The 21,090-nt window shown below is 47.1% G+C and overlaps 1 protein-coding gene across 1 annotated transcript in view; it reads right to left on the bottom strand.

The window, feature by feature from the left end:
* Positions 1-21,090, bottom strand: part of DGAT1 (diacylglycerol O-acyltransferase 1) — a 218,784-nt gene that overhangs the window by 51,941 nt on the left and 145,753 nt on the right. Inside the window, exons 10-12 of the mRNA XM_086966508.1 lie at positions 11,056-11,094; positions 7,390-7,431; positions 660-704 (exon numbers count right to left, since the gene is read on the bottom strand). Coding sequence (XP_086822634.1) covers positions 660-704; positions 7,390-7,431; positions 11,056-11,094 — 126 coding nt within the window. The remainder of the gene's footprint in view (positions 1-659; positions 705-7,389; positions 7,432-11,055; positions 11,095-21,090) is intronic.

Below are 21,090 nucleotides of genomic sequence, written 5' to 3'. Positions count from 1 at the left end.
CTCTCTATCCATGGAAGCATTTGGCATTTAGTTGATTACTGCTCATTAGGGAGAGCTTCTGGAGGGAGACCCTCTAACGGCTCCCACCAGGGAGGGGAGACAATCATTTGAAAAAAAAATGATATTAGGGCTTGCAGGTGCCTGCCGGCCACCCTTGCAGCGGACTAGACAGAGGAGAGGATTGAGTGGTATGAAGATCACTGTAAATAATCAGGGTGTTAACAAAATCATGGTTGTGTGTGTACTGAACCCAAGGCATTTAAACAGAAGGTCTGGTTACACTCTACTGCAGAGGTGTGTCCTACACATGGGGCTATGGAACAGGGATCAAACTATCAACTAACCACACAAAACCAAACACCAACAGAACAGACTATTGAACAATGGCAACTCTAGTTCAATCTTACTAGATCTGTAGAAAGGGTGCCCAGATAGGGAACTGGCTGCACTGCTAGAACAATGGTAGTCAGGGCTCGATAAATGCAAAACAAAATCAGGGAAAGTCGCATCTTGCGTCAGAACAAGGAGCAAGAGCCATGCTTCAGGAGCAGAGATGCGAGAGATCAAGGCCACTGAGCAGGCATGATGTGCTTCAGACATGCTTACAGGCTAGCAGTACGATGAGAGACATGACAGGCACAGAGATAGGTTGCACTTACAGCAAGTTTCAGAAGGCGCTCAATCATTCGTGTGTAGTCCATGTCCTAGAAGAGAAAGTTCAGAAACGTCAGTTAACACTTCGTTGTAGGTGCTGCTATTATATGCTCAGACTGTTTTTGTTAGTAACACCTTAGCCCGGGAGTCTACGACCTACTTACACATCCTGACATCTGGATACAGAAATGCAACGTATTCCTGCATATTGCACAATGCGGTCATCAGTGCATTGTTAAGTCCCAGTTCAGGAGTTTGAGTGGGTGTCACAGGACAGCTTTGTATCATGAGACCGTTAAGTTTGTGTTTATAGTTGTATTGATTCTGATCAGAGACTCTGGGATCCAAGGATTTCATAAATAAAATTTCTTGCAGTGGAAGGGGGCGAGGGGTAGCGAGCGGTCACAAGAATGATGTAGAGACTGTAGGACAGAGAGGATGAATGATGAATGAAGGAAGAAATGGATAGAGTGATGGCTTCAGAGAAGAATGGAGAGATGAATAGAGATGCAGAGGAAGGGATGGATAAAGGAAAGGCTGGATGGAGAGGAAGATGGAAAGGAATGATCGGTGCGAAGAGTAAAGGGTGATTGATGGAAAGATAGCTTGATCGATGAAGATGGTGAGAAGGAAGTATGGACGAAAAGGAAGGAAAAACAAATCAGGTCGGAGAAAAGGAACGATGGTTAGAAAGATGAGAAAAGGGAGAATGGATAGAAAAGGTGCAAAAAAGATGGAAAGAAAAAAGGAAAGCAAGATGGATGAACAAAGGACAAGACTGAAAAAAGGAAGGAAACTTAAGAATTCCAGAATTCCCTCAAGGGGAGCAATCTACTGAACGACTGCTGGGTTCGCTTGCCTCATCCACTTGCGGATTGCGCTTTGGGACATGGTTTAAAACAGGGTGGACTTTATTTTCCTAGCTGCTGCCTTTGATCTCACTTCAATAAAGCAACTATTCTCTTCATCGTGTCAGCAGTTTGAGATTTTGTTAGGAATATAGGAAAGACTGGGAGGAGGGTCTCCTCCTTGGGGTGTATCGGCAGGTATGAAGGAGCGCAAGGCTGAGAAGCGATGCTATTTTGGCGGAGTGTAGGTAGGGTCTGTCAGACAAAACACAAAAGGTGATGGAAGGATGCTTGCAACCAGTCTAACCACTGGCAATCGCTGGGGGTAGCATTCCAATCAATCGTTTTATTCACCATGCCACCTTAGTTTGGAACCAGCCATATTCATCTCAGTCTTGACCCTGCTCCAATGGGAACAGTTCAGTGCGAACTACCACATAACTGGGTATGATATTAACCCCACCCATGCATCCCCCTACTACCTGGCCCCCAGCAGCATTGCGACTCGTCCACGCCCTTGAAGGCATTATCGTCATTGTGCAGAATATTGGCACAAAGCATTGGCAAAGCTAATCAGTCAAAAAGGCACAACTTATTTGCTTTCCCAGTGAGTCCTAAATTTGTATAGCTCATACGGTCTGTACACTGATTGATGAATGCAGCGATGCTCCAGGTTAATCACCTTCCCTTTGTAAAGCAGATCAGACGTAAAGTACTCTGCTACTCTGGTGAGTCTGGATCGCAAAAACACAACTTTGAAAACGCAATGAAAGAATCCCGGGAATCATGGGGTGCCTCACGAGAGCATTGAATGGTAATGCTTTCTACACACTTGGACTTCAGAGGGAAGGTAGGCCGGGTGTGTTGTGCTCTAGGTGCGGTAGCGTGGCAATGGACCCTGAAGCTCCCATTGATCAAAAGCCCAACATGTAAAAATAATAGTTTTGAACTCCACCTTGAAACACATTAAACACCTTACCACCTGCTAAGCAAAGTTTGCATTGGGAAAGGAAGGGTGGGAAGCAACGGAGGAGCAGGTGTGGGAAGAACTCAACAGTAGAGGATGCAACGTGAAGTGTGCAGGAGAGCATATATCTCTGAAGCGGGAGAGTGGAGGAGCAGAAGAGCTCGCTGGGACATAAGTTACAAATGGATGGTCAGATTGACTGACATCTTGTTTTGTCTAGACAGATTTTCAGACCCCTTTGCACATCTAATGAGCGACAAGTCCTTTCCGCTGGATTGGAACGGTTGAGGAATAAGGTTAGAAATCCATGCATCCAATCCACATGCAAATCCGACACCACATTCAGAAGAAAACTCATTACTACTCCTACGAAAGACTGAATAAGGCCCATGAGAGCACAGGGCGTGGATTCCACCGACTGCACAGAATTAATGGCCACCAGGAAAGCAGCGATACATGAGCAATGCTGCAGGGTTAAGTTGTGCATAGGTTCAAAAGGTGGACCCATCAACTGATAGCACAATATGAATTCATTGGGGGGAGGGGAGGGGGATATTTTCCAATAAACTGCAGTTGTCAGTCTTAATCAAAACTTCTTTCGTTAACACATAATTCAATGACAGACAGGGATCTGAATGGGGAAAAAAAACAACTTTGATACCCTCTACGAAATCCTTCTCAACTGCGATTTTAAAGAAAGAGGTTACATTAAATAACCACCACCTGTTCATTTCTAGCAGGGCTAGGATTATGTTGTATACACCAGATTCACAATCTCTTCCACTTCAATGCTCATGATGTTTCAGTGGGAGGAGTCTTCACTTCTTTCTAAATGTCATTCAGACTTGTAGAATACCTAAATGTCCGAATTGTAGTACCTGTAGAGAAGTACCTGTAGTAGCAGCTATTTGAGGAGAGTGCAATTTTTATTGCTCCTTCAGACAAGAATTAAGAAATATACACCATCAAGGTTTCATAGGGACACGTTTTGGGTGACGCATGGGGTATCTTTAGGAAGGCTTGGAATATAATATCTTCACAATGTGCAGGACTAGCTCGTTCAAGGTTATCTCTGCCATTGATGTAGAAAAGTGGACAAGGACTGGACACGAACTAGAGTCTAATGTCCCAAAACTGTGAAGGACTCAGAGTGGTTTTGGTACAGTCAGGGTGGAAGAGGAGGAAAAGAAGGACAAGGACTACACGTGCCTTCTTCTGGCAGAAACCCGGCCTCTTCTCTGGAAGAAAAAAAACCAGTTGTGGCACATTTGCTGTTACTTCTAAGGTTACTGTCTGCAGATCCGTGGTTTACACCCCCTGCATTCTCAGACCTTGCTATGGTAACCCCGGCAGGAATGACTGGCCCTAGCTACAATTTATTTACCCCTCTCCAGAGAGGGAATCCGCTTTCTCCATTAAGAGGTGTTACCAACCAGCAGGTACAGCAAGCAGCTAAGGCTGGACATTTGAGGATAACTTTGCAGTAGGCATCCAAGCATGGTGCCGGAAACCAAGCCGAACCGTGGAGAGCAGGTGACGGCATATGGGGTGTAAATGCCCATCACTGTGGCTTCTTTACAGGCATCCATGGCATCCTGGAGATCTGCAAAGGTGGTCCTCAAGTGCTACAATCTCTCAAAATATGAAAGTACCTTCCCCGAAATCAGTAGCAGTAGTGTAGTGTAGTTCCTATATTCCTAATAGGCTCTGCGCACTGGAATAACATAAACGATAGTTTAGACGTAGGACTGAAGTCACCTAGGTCTCTATTGAGTATGTTAGACTTAATTGTGAATGACAGCTAGCTCAGAGGTCACTAGAAACTCTCGAATAAACAAGGGATTAGTTTCTGACAACCATATAACATGACAACTTTGTTCCGCAAGAATTGGAAATATATCTTCAAAGTCGCGTAAACAAACTCGTTTCACCAGGGTTTTTGCAGAGAAATAGAGAGACTGGCGTTTTAAATAAAAAGGTTATTTATTGAGCATGAGCTCATGCAAGAGAAGTTAATTGCTGCAATCGTAATACTTGCTATGAAGTAAAGTGCGTACAGTAAAAGGAGTATTATGAAATAATACTGTAAAAGCATGATAAGGTTTCTAAGCCATAAGATACTTAAAATAGATAAAATACATACAATGATAAATAATGACTAAAAGTACTCAACTGGTGCATCTAAAATACACCTACCCCGGTGTACCTAACCTAAGCCTATTACAAGGGAAGAAGTAAGTGAGGTGTAGCTTGAGTTAAATAGTTTCTGCCAAGAATCTATCCAAGAATTCTCTAAGGGTCTAATCAGCTCTGTACCTTGGTTATAGAATGAAGGAGATCTTGTATCTCTCTCTCAGGACTCGATCTCCCAGTAACCCGCAAGGGTAGCAGGAAAACACTGGAGCTGGACTTCTCGGCAGGAGAAAAGACAGCATCTCTCTCCGTGCGTCAGCTGGAGGGTCGGCTTCCTTCGGCACTCGCTACAGCAGGGCGTCGGGCAAGTAGTTAATCGATCTGCTCTAAAACACTGTGTTTGCTAGGGCAGATGTGGGTATATTTATACCTGAAAGGTGCAGAGTTTGACGTAAGGATGGACATAATAACGTCACTAAGAACTCGAAGTTCTTTACACGCTTCTGAAGCAGGGGGAAGTCCTGTACTGCTGAAGGCTGGTTGTCTACAAGAACTCGCTGTACTCTAGGAGCTTAGTGGAAGTAGCCATGCCGTATTTGGACTGCATTGGCTGTGCCTAAATATGGTTATGATTCTTATGCCTATATAAGGATATGTTAAGTTATACCTATATAAGGGCATGAATCGGGAAAATTACACTAGAGCCCTAGATACGTTTACAACACTAGAAGCTCATAATGCCAAGAATAAAGTTGCAAAGCTTTTCCTTCCCAACCCATCTGGTCATTTTGAACCCTTTTACAGAGGAGCGAAGGTACAGTATACTGTTTTGGCTCCATCTAAACGGGGATGCTTAAACCACAATGCTCTCCTGGTTAGAAACATGACCGGTAAGTAGAAGGTACTGGAACTCACTTCCACCACAGTTAAGGCTATTCAACACTGAATAGGAAGGCCGTGAAGATGTGGGTCTTTACTGCCCCCTATGAATTTTGCCTCTCCCTCATTTAGTATTCTGTTGGTTATTCTCACTCCCCCCCCCCCCGCCCCTCCCCCTGTTGTCATCAGTAGCTTCGGTAATATCAAAGGTTACATCAGAAATAGGGCAAGCGATAGTAAATACCCAAAAGAAGGATCTGAGGATTGTTTAGGTAACAGCTTGGGAGATGTAATCAATTCTGACTCCAAGCGGCAGATCCAAAACTGAAGTTATTGGCTTCGAGGCAATATCAGGTATAGATGAAGAGGACTTCAAAACCCCACTGAGAGAAGGAGATGCACTAGAGGATGAAGCAGCAAATCACCAGCCTGGTGCTTTGAAATGCCTCCTTCTGACTTGAAGTGCCCAGGAGAAGGGGAACTCCCCTTAGGTATGGACTCCATTGTAAAACCTATGTCTGGGCAGGAAGAGGGGCGCTCCACAATACCTCCAACTCGTCTGCAGGATGGGCTGAGGAGGAAAGCATATAATCCTCTTCATGTTGCTTTGTCTCCTTTCATAAGGGCAGCACTGGCAGGGACACTGCATCAAGTTCTAGATTTGTTGGCAAACTTTAGTTCCATTAGAAGAGGCTTCTGCCTCAGTCTCTTATGTGGCTTTTGGGGACATACGAGCACAAAGGTTAAATTATGGCGTGTCATGAGATTTTCACAGATAGAGGCAATGGGGGTGCAGGGCCAACAGAGTCATGTGTCTGAGAGGTGAGCATGGCATAAAGCATGGGGATAGGGAGGAGACATTCACTCAAAAGTAGAAAAAAGTACAAACGGAAGAAAATCTGAGACCAATGCAGTGGCTGTAGATCCCATGTGTATGGAGGTGTGGAAAAAAGGATTGACCATTGTTGGCATGCATGGTACCTTACAAAGAGCTATACCCAGTGACGCTACATGACTATTACCAACACCAGATAGACCCACCTGTGTGAGTGACTTAACACTGCTGAACACACTTTCCAGATCCAGTCTGGCACCAGGGGAAAGGCTCATCTAAGGAGCAATTACATTTCAGAAGTGGTTTCATTACCTAATGCTGCCCACATATTTAGTTCCACTTTCTTTTTCCATTTTAAACCAGTTATGAAAGAGGCACATACCACATTTGTGCTTCTAAAGAGAACACTTAAAAAAACCAAGCTCAGATGGAGATTGGCATTTATTTTTGGAAGGACACATCTCTATAAGAGTGGACTGGGATCCTTCACAAAGACAGCTGTTCAACTACAGGAACAGTCATGAAGTTGTGTGATGGAGATAAACATGCTGTTGATGCAGAGTTTTAGCCATAATTATGACAAAACGTAAAGATTTTCTTCTCCATAAGTTGGCCTTCGACTGTATTGTCCTCTTAAAGCACCTAGACAAAAAGTATACACAACAATAAAGCTCTCCAGGAACCAACACAATATGGGTGCAGGCTATTCACATTTAACATAGCAGTGCACACGTTAAGGTACTTGGGGTTCCTGGGAAAAGACGCTTATCTACAATTATCAACCTTGGATGGCATAAAAAAATACATTAATGCCAATTTCAATAGGGCTGTGTGATATGAAATTATAAGAGCTCTTAAATAAATATTTAGCTCAATCCTCTTAAAGTTACTGTGCTTCAAAATGCTAACCATGATTTTCTGTGACTGACAGGAATGAAGATTGAACTGAAAATAAACAGGATGAAAAGGGGTATAGGAAGTGGGTGAGCAACCCCATAACAGAGGGGGTGGCATCTGCTTTCTTCCTGGAAACACACAGAATGGACACACTATTTAAGTTGCTTAAAACTTACCCTAAAGGGTTTCATGGAGTTCTGAACGGAAGGAACAATCCACTGAAATAAAAAAAATAGACATTTCAGTGACAGGAAATTACATTTACTAGCTACCACTTTGATAGCATCAGTTAAATACAAACATTTGCATGATAAATTTTGTTAAGTTGGAAGGAATATGTAGCTTTGCTGTCTAGGACGGACATGCAAAGATGTATTCAGTGACATTTTAAACATTGCATAATGTAGTGTGTCAAGTTCAGCTGATTTAGGTTTTTAAAATATATGTATAAGTTGAAGTACACGATTAGAAGTCAGATTTATTAATCTTCAGTGTCCAAAGATAATCTAGGCTACATACATACAAAACTGATTGCCAAAACTGTCTTGCGCTCTAACGTTAGAGCCCCTTGCCCAATGCGGGACAAGGACAACCAGGACCAATCAGAGTAAGTTACAGATGTCATCTAATTGAACATTACAACGCATCAGAGTGGATATGCTCCAGGAGTGACCTATAACTACCGCTCGCAGGTGTTCGTATCTTTAGAATATTTCTGGAAAAGTATTATACAAACCACCACAAAAATACTTACATTTAACCGCTTAACCATGGTGCGAATTCTGCCACGGTGTGGCGGTTTGAAAGAGTGGGCGGGGCCGCGTCGGTCAACGGACGTGCGCAGCACTACCGAGGTAGAGCTTGCGACGGCTGCTGGCCGACACGCGCAGCGAACGGGTTAAAACAGTATAATTTGTAACCTATCCACTTCATTGTTTACACTTGTGAACCATCCAATGAGGTAAATGGTCATAGATTGCCTCTTCCAACAGACCTATTTGCCCTTGGATTTTTGGAACAGAAATGTGAAAGAAAGAAGGGAATGCGGGAAAGAGGCAGATCCATTTGAAACACCTCCCCGGAAGGTGGGTGTTGCCATAACAAATATGGACACCAAGCTACAGAGGTCCTGTTGGCTCTGTTGCTTTTTGGGCCATGTATCGCTTTCTGTGGTCTGACGAAATGTTGCAGGCACCTCCCAACCCTTCTTGGAGTGTCTAGTTTGGGATATTGTCAGGATACACATTTTGTTCTAGACAGGCGCTGAAAAACAGAATAGCAAAGCAGTAAAAGGCTCCTCCTTTCTTGCACCGTCCCCTAAGGTAAAATAATTGCTTGCCTTGATTAGTGCAACCCCCTATGATTCTTTGCATGCACAACCATTTTGTTAGCCATATATGGGAGTAGGATGCTACAGACTCCTAGATGAGACTTCAAAGTCCTATATACTCCTCTATGATGGAGGGAACACATGCTCAGTGTCTTGCCAGGACACCAATTCTTTGCGGTCTTTCCACCCCTCGCTCTCTGCTAATTTCGCCGGGTGGTAAAAATCCTGCAACACTATCCCTGGCAATGGATGTACATCATAGGTTTCAGCTGCAGACCTGCACAGGCTCCAAATGAGTACGGCTAAGCTCTAGATCAGGGATCTCCAACCCGCCAACCACCACCAACCAGTAGCTCGCGGACACCCTGCGAGTAGGATTTTGGTTCCCTTGCAACTGCATACTGCAGTGCAGCAGGAGGGCAATCAGTGTTAGGCTTGGGGGCAGCAAAAGGTTACAGATTACAAGAGGTACTTTTTGTTTTAAACAAATGACCCCTTTGAATGTTTAGAATTACATTTTTAGTATTTGGTTTGTACGCGAGATAGCTAAACTGTCGTCTCTTTTGAGCCCTCTCTTAAATGTCTTCAATTCGGTTTATTTGCTGTATTTTAGAGTGCCACCCATCTCTGCACCTTGCTTAGCCCGTGCTTCAGGGTCCATTTTGAGACTACTCGAGTATTGCTATGACGGCAAATAACTGGAAATTTCTGGAAATTTTGCCTTGCAGGCACCCTGAAACACGAAAACCTGTCAGAATTGTCAAAGCATAACTGATACAAAAAAGGGATGTGCGCACATGCTGGACACCTTTGGATCTCAAAACACAACCTTGGACACAATTGCCTTGAAGGGATCGTCATCAATGGTACCTGCGGCGCAGCGCACCAACAAAAGAGTTCGGACATGTGGGGGACCAGGTGCTTTTTATCACTGGAACCGGGGTTCTATTTTTACCAAACCAAATAAGTTCTATATTTCTATCAATTTAATAAGTGTTATAACTTTGTCTCTTGTACCTTGCAAAGTTTTTTTTTTTTAAATCATGCAATAAACATCACTTACTTGTTACTTGTATCGCTATTTAGTGTCTTTTTGATTCTCTATCTGGAGGACTGGTTGGAAATGAGTTAGGGTTTGCCTAACTGGGTGAGGCCGTTACAAGGAGACCCTGGAGAGGGTTCTTGGTGAGAAAATCCAGATCACCAGGTGCTGCCTCTGACTTCTGTCACTTGCCGGCTAAGAGGCAGGCAAAAACATGGTTCCGACCAGGTAAACATTGGACTATCAAAAAGGGCATCATTAAATGAAAGCAAGGGCCAACATGTTGCTGGTCCAGGCTCGTTGTGGTTGAGGCCCACATTGCTTGCACTTACCAGAGGACTTTGACTGGGACGTATAGCGTTATCAAGAACAGCCCAGTGATGGAGCCTGGGTATCGGAGAAGGAGCTGTGCGAAGACCGCAAGTTCTTCTTGTGTTATTAGACGTACATCTTCACCTCCTGGTCTCAAATGGACAGGGGCTTTTGGGCACATTTATAACATAACAAAGAGCCAAGGAACTAAAGGCTCACCTCCTGGGGGTCTGTGGCCAACAAATGCAGCCTTCAGTGGTCTCTCAACTTTAGTCTTGTCATTTCCTGTGGGGAAATCATTTCCTAGCACACTGGGGAAAAGTTCTAAAAGTGTTAGAAGACTAACAGAGTTGGGAGTGAAGCTCTGGATTTGCATCATAAGGTAGGGAAAGAAAGGAAGTGATGTCAGCATGCAAGATGGCACTTATAAGAGACTGCATTCCATTCCTTCCAGGGTGATATGGAATCAATGTGGGAGCACTGCTACAAAATTACATGGATAGATTCTGGTGCCTCGGGTATATAATAAGGTGAAAAATCTGCAGCTAAAAGTATCCACCAGAGGCAGCCCTTTAATTGAAGTCATATATGGCACAACAGAGAGGCAAAATTAGTAAAAGGTTAGATTTATTTTATATGGTGTGCCCAGCTTAAACACGAAGTAAAAAAAAGTGAGGGTGGGCAGGGTGAGAGTTTTCAACCCTGCCAACAGGATAAGAGAAGAGACGGGGAATAGTTTGGGAGATTCCGCAAAGCCGCTTACAATAACAGTTATTCACAACACGTTGGAAAGGTGGGCAAACACAGCCCAAGATAAAAGGAGCAAAACTAGACACCGGGTGAGACTGGCAGTGTTCGAGCCGGTATAGACACTGGGTGGTATTGCAGACTTAATCAGATATCAAACTCTAGATTTACATTTAATGAACTGAGTGTGTATAAAACTAGGACATCAATTTATTCTAGTACTTCTGAATAACATTGGTTTGTAAAGTCTTCTGTAAAAGACCACTCCTGAGGTTTAACACAAGCACACCCGCTGTAGCTGAAGTACACATCCGCATGAGGGTGAGGACAATGTTTGTACTTCTAAACTGCCTCACCAATTAGTATGGGAAGAAAATGTATAAGTCAGTGGCACAGAAGAAAACCTCTTACCTGCTGGATCAGCCCAATAAGTAACTGAATAAAGAAAAGCTGGAAAAAACCAAACATAGGCCATTATTTAAATACAGAATGAAAATGCCACAAAAATAACATGCAAATAAGGCCACCTTAAGAGTCAAGCAGCTCAGGATACAAAATAACATACAACATTCGTCAGCATAGCATGGCCTGAGGATGGGTGCAGACTTTTTTATATAATCTCAATTAACTTTGCAAGGTTACCGCAAACGCAGGTTTAATAGTATATAGTTGAGAACTGATTGACTTTGAAATGGACTCCATCTGTAAGAGTTTTAACCCCTTGCATGGCACACACCTATCCGCACTGTGCGGGAGTTTTGAATAGTGGGCGGGATTCTGACAGCCCCCGGCCGTCCTCAGCACACGCCCACGGTGATGTCGGATGGCCAGGGCCGTCCGAAGCATGCAAGGGGTTAAGATTAAAAACATTCAACTACTTCAGTTTTTGCAGGGTTTTTATCATATTTTGTTTCATTTCATCACACTTTGTATGAAAATTTTACTTAACAAGGAATATGCATTTGTTAAGTAGCTTTGTTTTAAAGGTGAGCCGTTTAGGCAGGCCTTAATTTTATTGGCAAACTACTAAGTGACCTTGGAGTGAACTGTTGCTTACGGTATTTCGACAAAAACATGCAGCATTTGCACAATGTAATGTCGCCGAAAGGTGAAAAGATTGATGTGCTGAACAGGGGCAGAACACTGTACAGGGGCAAAATCAATGATCGAGTCAACAAGTCATTGCAGAGGTGGGTGAATCCTGAGAGCAGAAGTGGAGTGGTACTGTGTCATGATGTAGTGTTCTTTAAAGGGATGGGTCTTTATATGGGCTGGCAAATCCCAGCATGATTGGTACCGATGGATGACAAACCCAGGACTAGCTGGGGGCAAGAGGAGACATACCATATGTAAGGATCACAGTCACTCAGAAGCCCAAAATCTATTATAGTGTATTTACATAACAAACCTTTCACTGCTACTTAGAACAGATTACTCAAATGTGAATGGCTATTTATAGATACTGACAGATTTAAAAAAAAAAACTAACTTCGAGAGGACTTCCTCGGATACAGCCTCCAACTTTGCGCCGAAGAAGGATTTCGACTTACATTTCAGAGACTGAGTTCCAAGGTAAAATCTCTGACTGGGATGAACCTAGGTGGGGTGCCGGGGCAACCCTCCATTGCGGTCGGCCTGAAACGGCCCGGTCTACCTGGACCATAGACTATTATTACTTATTTGTGCTTTTTGAAACTTCTTTCTTAAATCTTTTGAAATTCATATCTCTGGTCCCCCTTATTGGACTTTAGTAGTTTTGGTGTTTGTTTGTTGCATTTTACACTTTTTTTAAATATAAATTGGAGGGGGATTTTTGTTATGTTCTGTTTGGCCGATCTTCTCTGTGCCATGGCTATCACGGATTGAGCTCCAGTTTAAATTATTAAAACTTACCTGGGCCGTGCAGGCAAGTGACTTTATTAAATGTGCTGAACTACCATACACCTCAATTAATAATTCACTTCCTTATAATGAGTTTATCCATCTGCATATATATATATTTTAGTAGCACAAGCACACAGGCTAAATGCGCTACGCTATACGGTCTGGATGTCAGAAAAGTTGTACAGTTTTTCAAAGGTTTTTTTTTTTTCAAAGGTAAGTTGTACAGTTGTAACTAGAATATATAGAATATATTAACACCTTAAGGAAGTCACACCGACTTTATCAATTACAGTCTCTTGCATGAAAACATCAACTTGAAGTTGTGACAAGTTACTATGAAATGACATATCATATGTAGCTCTAAACAGTCTTTCACAATGGATTGTTTCCTTTATTACACTAGGTTATCAATTAGGTACTAAACCTCTCCGTGAAGTGCAAGAGGTTGTTTGTTCGGGGTGAAGACAACTACTGCAGGCTGATTTGCAGAATGTGCCTTTAGCGGATATCTGTAGGTCAGCCGCTTGGAAGTCTGTTCATATTTCACAAGGCACTCCCATCTAGATCCTGATGCTAGAATTGAATCGAGTGCGTGTTGGGCTGCCTTGAGAAACCTCTTCCACCAACTCCTTTACTAGGAGTACATACCTTTCTGCAATTCTTCCACCCCTTCTTCCTCACGGACGAGAGCCACATGTTTTAGGGGTTTGCTTGACACCAGTCTAATGTTCTATGAATATGAGTAAAGATCCTACAATGCAACATCAATGGTTACTTACTTGAAGGCCCAGGTCTGTACTGTAGAAAATCTTCCATAAAGTCCTTAACCATTATGCCTCCCCATATATTATTTTCTGTAAGGGCCAGAGGGAATTAGAGAAAGTTTGTAGATCACCCGATCCTTCAAAAACAACCAGCTCGCAGAAGCAGCCTGTTAGTACAAGACATCAGGGGATACGGAAGCCCCTGGAGTCTTAAGAGACAAGTTGCTTTTTTCAGCTTTAAAGCCCATCACTGGAATCAGTGAAGTGGAATTTAGGCAATTAATGAGATTACCATGTGGTGCAATTTAGATTTGCAGGCTTTCCTCTTGTTTTTCATAATAGGGAACATTGCAAAAGCTTTGCCTTTGATACACCGAGGGGGGCGTTTGTCTGCAAGGATTCGTGGGACTGTTCACCCTCACCCCTTTATTGGTTTAAAGTGTTCATGAGTCCTAGGACGGAAATGTACCCAACTTTTATGCATAGCAACAAAGATTCTATGATGATTGAGAAATCCCAGCTGGAAGATGGGGGATAGTTCAGACATGTGAATCTATGAAAGATCCAATGCAGGACTAAATAAAGATCCCCCAGGGGAGGGAAGTGTTGTGCTCCTGACTGAAAGGGGGTATTGGAAGGGTGTTCTTGTCAGCAGCTGCCTTCAGGAGCAAATGAGTGCTTGGGAAACAAGCATTAGAAATGCAATAGGTCTCGCAGCATTAGAGTTAGTGCTTTTAGAATTGTTTATGGTTTTTTTTGTAAATCTTTAGCATTTTTGTTTCCTGTAGCCAATGCTAAAGAATTAAAAAAAAAAGCCATAAACATTTCTAAAAGCTCTAACTCAAATTCTCCGAGACCTATTGCATTGAAAATGCAATAGGTCTCGCAGTAGGAAAGTTTGAGCTATAGGTGTTATTTATTTTTTTGTTTTTTATTTATGTGTTGTTTTTTCTAAATAGCTAAATTAATAGCTTTCTTCTTTACAAAGCCAATAGTTATAATTTTTGTAAATGTGACACCTCTAGCATTTGTAAAGCAACATGTTTTGTATTAACGGGACTTATATGTGACTTATATGTATTGATATTAAAAAAATCAATGGCTTTAAAAAACAATTAATAATTAATACGTAAATAAAATGGATTTTATTTTATATTGCCAATAGCTTAAAGTTTATTAAATATATTTAGTGAAGATGCTGTGGTTGCGCAGGGTGAGAGTGAGGGTGAGTGAGGGTGAGTGAGTGAGGGTGAGTGAGTGAGGGTGAGTGAGGGTGAGTGAGGGTGAGTGAGGGTGAGTGAGGGTGAGTGAGGGTGAGTGAGGGTGAGTGAGGGTGAGTGAGGGTGAGTGAGGGTGAGTGAGGGTGAGTGAGGGTGAGTGAGGGTGAGTGAGGGTGAGTGAGGGTGAGTGAGGGTGAGTGAGGGTGAGTGAGGGTGAGTGAGGGTGAGTGAGGGTGAGTGAGGGTGAGTGAGGGTGAGTGAGGGTGAGGGGTTGAGGGGGTGAGGGGGTGAGGGGGTGAGGGGGTGAGGGGGTGAGGGGGTGAGGGGGTGAGGGGGTGAGGGGGTGAGGGGGTGAGGGGGTGAGGGGGTGAGGGGGTGAGGGTGAGGGGGTGAGGGGTTGAGGGTGAGGGGTTGAGGGGGTGAGGGGGTGAGGGTGAGGGGGTGAGGGGGTGAGGGGTTGAGGGTGAGGGTGAGTGGGGGTGGGTGAGGGTGAGTGGGGGTGAGGGAGGGTGAGGGTGGGTGAGGGTGGGTGAGGGTGGGTGAGGGTGGGTGAGGGTGGGTGAGGGTGGGTGAGGGTGGGTGAGGGTGAGTGAGGGTGAGTGAGGGTGAGTGAGGGTGAGGGTGAGGGTGAGTGAGGGTGAGGGTGAGTGAGGGTGAGGGTGAGTGAGGGTGAGAGGGTGAGGGTGAGTGAGCTACATCTAATGACTTCAGAGGACTCGCCGATTGTGCGCCGAAGGCGCGCCAAAGGTAAGCCCGTCTACGCCCGTCCGCGACCGGATCGCGACCAGCGCCAGGACCCCTGGCCCACGAAGACCCCGACCGACCCGCCTGACGTACTCCGCCGCCACCCTCACCGCTCTCAACACCGGCCGACTCCCAGAATGCCATCAAGCCTCTCCACGACGTACCCACGGACCCTTCAGCTGCCACGCCTGCAAGTTCACCTGCATCCGGACCTGCCTCGCACCAGCACCCACCAAGCCGAACACCAGCAGTACCCACCTCAAGTGCATCCTGCTCAACACCCGCTCCATCCACAGACATGCCATCGAACTCTGGAACCTCCTCGACACCACAGCTCCAGACGTTGCCTTCCTCACGGAGACCTGGATGAACGCCTCTTCAGCTCCCGACATCGCCATCGCCATCCCAGAGGGCTACAAGATCGTCCGGAGGGACCGAAACGCCAACCAGATGGGAGGAGGCATCGCCATCATCCACAGGAGCACCATCCGTCTCACGACCAGCACCGACAACTCCCTGACCACCGCCGAACACCTGCATTTCCAGATCCACACCAACCCGAACACCACCCTCAGAGGCACCCTGATCTACCGACCCCCTGGACCACGCACACAATTCAGCGAGGACATCGCCGACTTCGTCAGCCCACATGCCCTCCCCTCCGCTGACTACATCCTCCTGGGAGACCTCAACTTCCATCTGGAGAACAACAACGACCGCAACACCAGCACCCTGCTCGACAACCTCACCAACCTGGGACTCAAGCAACTGGTGTCCACCCCCACCCACCTCGCCGGACACACACTCGACGCTGTCTTCTCATCCAGCAAGGACATCAACTTCAGCCACACCACAGAGCTTCAATGGACGGACCACAGCTGCGTCCACTTCACCTTCAAGAAAACAACGACCCACCACCACCAGCAACAGACCGCCCGCAGAAGCTGGAACAAGATCACAGCAGACCAGCTCGCCACCTCCCTGAGCCAGCACCCTCCTGCCAGCTCAGCGAACCCCAGCCAGGCCGCCGACAACCTCACGAAGTGGATCAGCAACTGCGCGGACGAACTCGCCCCACTGAGGACCCCGCCCAGCAGACCCGGCAGCAAGAAAGCCCCATGGTTCACCGACGAACTCAAGAGCTCCAAGAAGAACTGCCGAGCCCTCGAGAAAGTCTGGAGAAGGGAACCGACACCGGACAACAGGACCTCCTTCAAACTTGCCACCCGGAAACACCACCAGCTGATCCGCGCCGCCAAGAAAACAGCATTCAAGGACCGGTTGGACAACAACGCACACAACTGCAAGGAACTCTTCAACATCGTCAAAGAGCTTTCCAACCCCAGCGCAGGAAACAACGACATCACCCCATCGCAAGACCTCTGCAACTCCCTGGCTTCATACTTCCACAACAAGATCGCGGACATACACAACAGCTTCAACAACCAACCAACGCACACCATGACCGAACAACCACCCCCCACCACCACCCTCCACGCCTGGACCCCGATCAGCACCGAAGACACCATCCGCACGATGAACTCCATCCACTCCGGATCACCGACCGACCCCTGCCCTCACCACGTCTTCAACAAAGCTGACGCTGTCATCGCACCCCACCTGCGAGACATCATCAACACATCCCTCGACACCACCATCTTCCCCGAGAGCTGGAAACACGCCGAACTCAGCGCCCTACTCAAGAAACCAACAGCGGACCCCACCGACCTCAAGAATTACCGCCCCATCTCGCTCCTCCCGTTTCCAGCCAAAGTCATCGAGAAGACCGTCAACAAGCAGATGGCCGCTTTCCTCGAGACGAACGGATCCCTCGACCCCTCACAGTCCGGCTTCCGAGCCAACCACAGCACCGAGACCGCCCTCATCGCCGCCACCGACGACATCCGAGCCCTGATGGACAATGGAGAAACAGCGGCCCTCATCCTCCTAGACCTCTCCGCGGCATTCGACACGGTCTGCCACCGCACCCTAGTACGGCGCCTCAGCAACGTCGGAATCCAGGACAAGGCGCTGGAGTGGATCACCTCCTTCCTCGACGGGAGAACACAGAGAGTCCGCCTACCACCGTACAAGTCAGAGGCCACCGAAGTCATCTGCGGCGTCCCCCAAGGATCATCTCTGAGCCCCACCCTCTTCAACGTCTACATGAGCCCCCTCGCGGCCATCGTACGCAAACACAACCTCAGCATAATCTCCTACGCCGACGACACCCAGCTGATCCTCTCCCTGACCAACGACCCCGCCGCCGCCAGAGCCAACCTGCACGAAGGGATGAAAGAGGTAGCCGAGTGGATGACGACCAGCCGCCTGAAACTGAACTCAGACAAGACGGAGGTCCTCATCCTGGGCTCCTCTCCCTCCGCCTGGGACGACTCCTGGTGGCCTCCCGCCCTGGGCACCGCACCCAAACCGACAGACCATGCACACAACCTGGGCTTCATCCTGGACTCCTCCCTCTCCATGACCAGGCAAGTCAACAACGTCTCCTCGGCATGCTTCAACATCCTACGCATGCTACGGAAGATCTTCTGGTGGATCCCCACCGAGACCAGGAAGACCGTCACCCAGGCCCTCGTCACCAGCCGACTGGACTACGGCAACGCCCTCTACGCCGGGACCACCGCCAAGCTCCAGAAGAGACTCCAGCGGATCCAGAACGCCTCAGCCAGACTCATCCTCGACATCCCACGAACCAGCCACATCTCCGGACATCTGCGAGACCTTCACTGGCTCCCCGTCAACAAAAGAATGCAAATGCTACTTACCAGTATGCATCTGTTCTTGGCATGTAGGGCTGCTGACATTCATATCTGTGCATAGTCCGCCACCTAGTGTTGGGTCCGGATGATTGCACATTGTTGTCCTGGAAGAGTCTTCGAAGTATCACGAGATAGGTGGCTCCTCCCCTGGACTACAGTGCGCATGGGCATCGCCTCCATCCCCAGATTGTTTTTAGCCATAGGCAGAGATGGAGTGAAGAAGTGAGTGATGACCATGCTATAAGCATATGTGTGTATATGAATACATACTGCAGCTGCTACAGGCGCCGGGGAGGAGGGTGGGCGATATGAATGTCAGCAGCCCTACATGCCAAGAACAGATGCATACTGGTAAGTAGCATTTGCAGTTCGAGGCATGTGGGCTGCTGAATTCATATCTGTGCATAGAATACATAGCAGTCCCTCCATTAGTGGCGGCCGCCCGTGCCAGCTGCAGCAGTCTGAAAAAGCGTTTTTAGAACAGCCTGACCAACAGCTGCCTGTTGTTTTGAATGCACGTCTACACAGTAGTGCTTAGTGAAAGTATGAGTGGTAGACCATGTGGCTGCTCTACAGATGTCTTCTAAGGGAATGTTGCCTAAGAACGCCATAGAGGCCCCCAGCTTTCTAGTGGAGTGGGCCCTAGGTGGGATAGTGAGAGTGCGCTTAGCTTTAGCGTAGCATATCTGAATGCACTTTACTATCCATCTAGCTATTCCTGCTTTGGAGATTGCATTTCCCTTGTGTTGTGTGGCAAAAGCAACAAAAAGTTGTTTGGTTTTGCGGAAATCTTTTGTCCTGTCCACATAATACATCAAAGCCCTTTTCACATCAAGTGTGTGGAGCATCCGCTCCGCCAGCGTCTCTGGGTTTTGGAAGAACACCGGCAATTCAATTGTTTGGTTCATGTGAAACTGCGAGACCACTTTGGGTAAGAACTTAGGGTTAGTGCGAAGCACCACCCTGTTGGCATGTACCTGGAAGAAAGGTTCTTGGATGGTGAGCGCCTGCAGTTCGCTAACCCTCCGTAGCGATGTGATTGCTACCAAGAACGCCACCTTCCAGGTTAAAAACTGCAGCTCGCAAGAGTGTAGTGGCTCAAAGGGAGGACCCATCAGCCTTGTAAGAACCACATTGAGGTTCCATTCTGGAGCTGGTGGAGTCCTTGGTGGAATGACTCTTTTGAGCCCTTCCAGAAAAGCCTTGATAGCAGGGACCTTAAAGAGTGACAGGTGTTGTCTATTTTGGAGGTATGCTGCCATAGCCGACAGGTGAATGCGGATGGAAGAGTAAGCTAGATTACACCGATACAGGTGAAAGAGGTAGCATATGATGTTTTGAATGGAAGCGTCTAGCGGGTCAATGCTGTGTTCCACGCAGTAGACAACAAATCTCTTCCATTTAGCCGCATAACAAGCTCTAGTAGTGGGCTTTCTCGCCTCCCGAATGATGTCCATGCAGTCGGGAGGAAGATTGAGGTAGCCAAACTCTAGGACTTCAGGAGCCAGATCGCCAGGTTGAGCTGTTGCGGATCTGGGTGCTGAATGTCGCCATGGCTCTGCGTCAGAAGGCTGGGGGTGAGATGGAGCCTCTGATGTGGTACCACGGACAGTTCCAGAAATGTGGTGTACCATGGTTGACGAGCCCATGTTGGAGCAACCAGGATGAGAGTCATCGAGTGCTGCCTGAGTTTGCGTGCCACCAGCGGTATCAGAGGTGCTGGGGGAAAAGCGTACGCAAATCTGCCTGACCAGTTCATCCACATCGCATTGCCCTGTGATTGGGGGTGTGGGAATCTGGCGGCGAAGCTTTGGCATTTTGCGTTCTCCTTTGTGGCGAACAGGTCGATCTCTGGATGACCCCACCTTTGGAAGTACGGTTGGAGTACTGATGGATGTAACTCCCACTCGTGCATCTGATGGCTGTGTCTGCTGAGCAGATCCGCCATCTGGTTGTCCTTGCCTGGGAGATGTTCTGCCATGAGGAAGATGTTCCTCTGAATGGCCCACTTCCACATGCTCTGAGCCAGATGAGACAGCTGTGGAGAGTGTGTTCCTCCCTGCTTCTGGATGTAGTACATTGCCGTCATGTTGTCCGTCCGGATCAACACGACCTTGTTGCACAGATGTACTTTGAACGCCTTTAAGGCCAAGAAGATCGCCATCAGTTCCAACACATTGATGTGCATCTTCCTTTGCTGAAGTGTCCATAGTCCCTGCACCGTGTAATGGAGTACATGCGCTCCCCATCCCTGGAGAGAGGCGTCCGTTGTCAGGATGATCTGTGGGACAGGCTCTTGGAATGGTCGGCCCTTGCAAAGGTTTTGTGGATTCCACCAATGCAGAGAGTTGTATGCCCGACCGCTCACCAACACTAGGTCTGTTAGTTGCCCATGAGCCTGAGTCCACTGACGTGCTAGGCACTCCTGAAGCGGACGCATATGTAGTCTCGCGTGCGGGACAATGGAGATGCAGGAGGCCATCATGCCTATCAACTGCATAAACACCTTCGCTGGAAGCGAGTGTTGGGGTCTGAATCGTTGGATCAGCGCCTGGATACTGGCGATTCTCACTGAATTCGGCTGCGCAGTGGCTGCCAGAGTGTCGATTGTCGCGCCCAGATACTGTCGCACGTGGGCGGGCTGGAGATGGGACTTCGGGTAGTTCAGAGAGAATCCCAGATCGTGCAGGAGGTGAATGGTGCGTGACACATGGTCCACGCACTGCTGCTCCGTCTTTGCCTGAATAAGCCAGTCGTCTAGGTATGGAAAGACATGGACGTGCTGGCGACGGAGATGCGCCGCCACAGTCGCTAGGCATTTGGTAAACACTCTTGGTGCCGTGGTGACTCCGAACGGCAGGACCCTGAACTGGTAATGCTGGTCTAAAATTGTGAACCTGAGATACTTTCTGTGGGAAGGATGCAGGGGAATATGAAAATAGGCATCCTTCAGATCCAGCGTTGCTAGGAAATCCCCCTGTTGAAGCAGGGGAAGCACCTGCTGCAATGTGAGCATATGGAAGTGCTCCGAGTTGATGTACCAGTTCAGGGGCC

Source organism: Lissotriton vulgaris, chromosome 4_1 (genome assembly GCF_964263255.1).
Source record: "Lissotriton vulgaris chromosome 4_1, aLisVul1.2, whole genome shotgun sequence".
In the NCBI taxonomy this organism is placed as follows: Eukaryota; Metazoa; Chordata; class Amphibia; order Caudata; family Salamandridae; genus Lissotriton; species Lissotriton vulgaris.
Note: the sequence above shows the minus strand (reverse complement) of the source record. Positions and strands in the feature narration are given on the sequence as shown.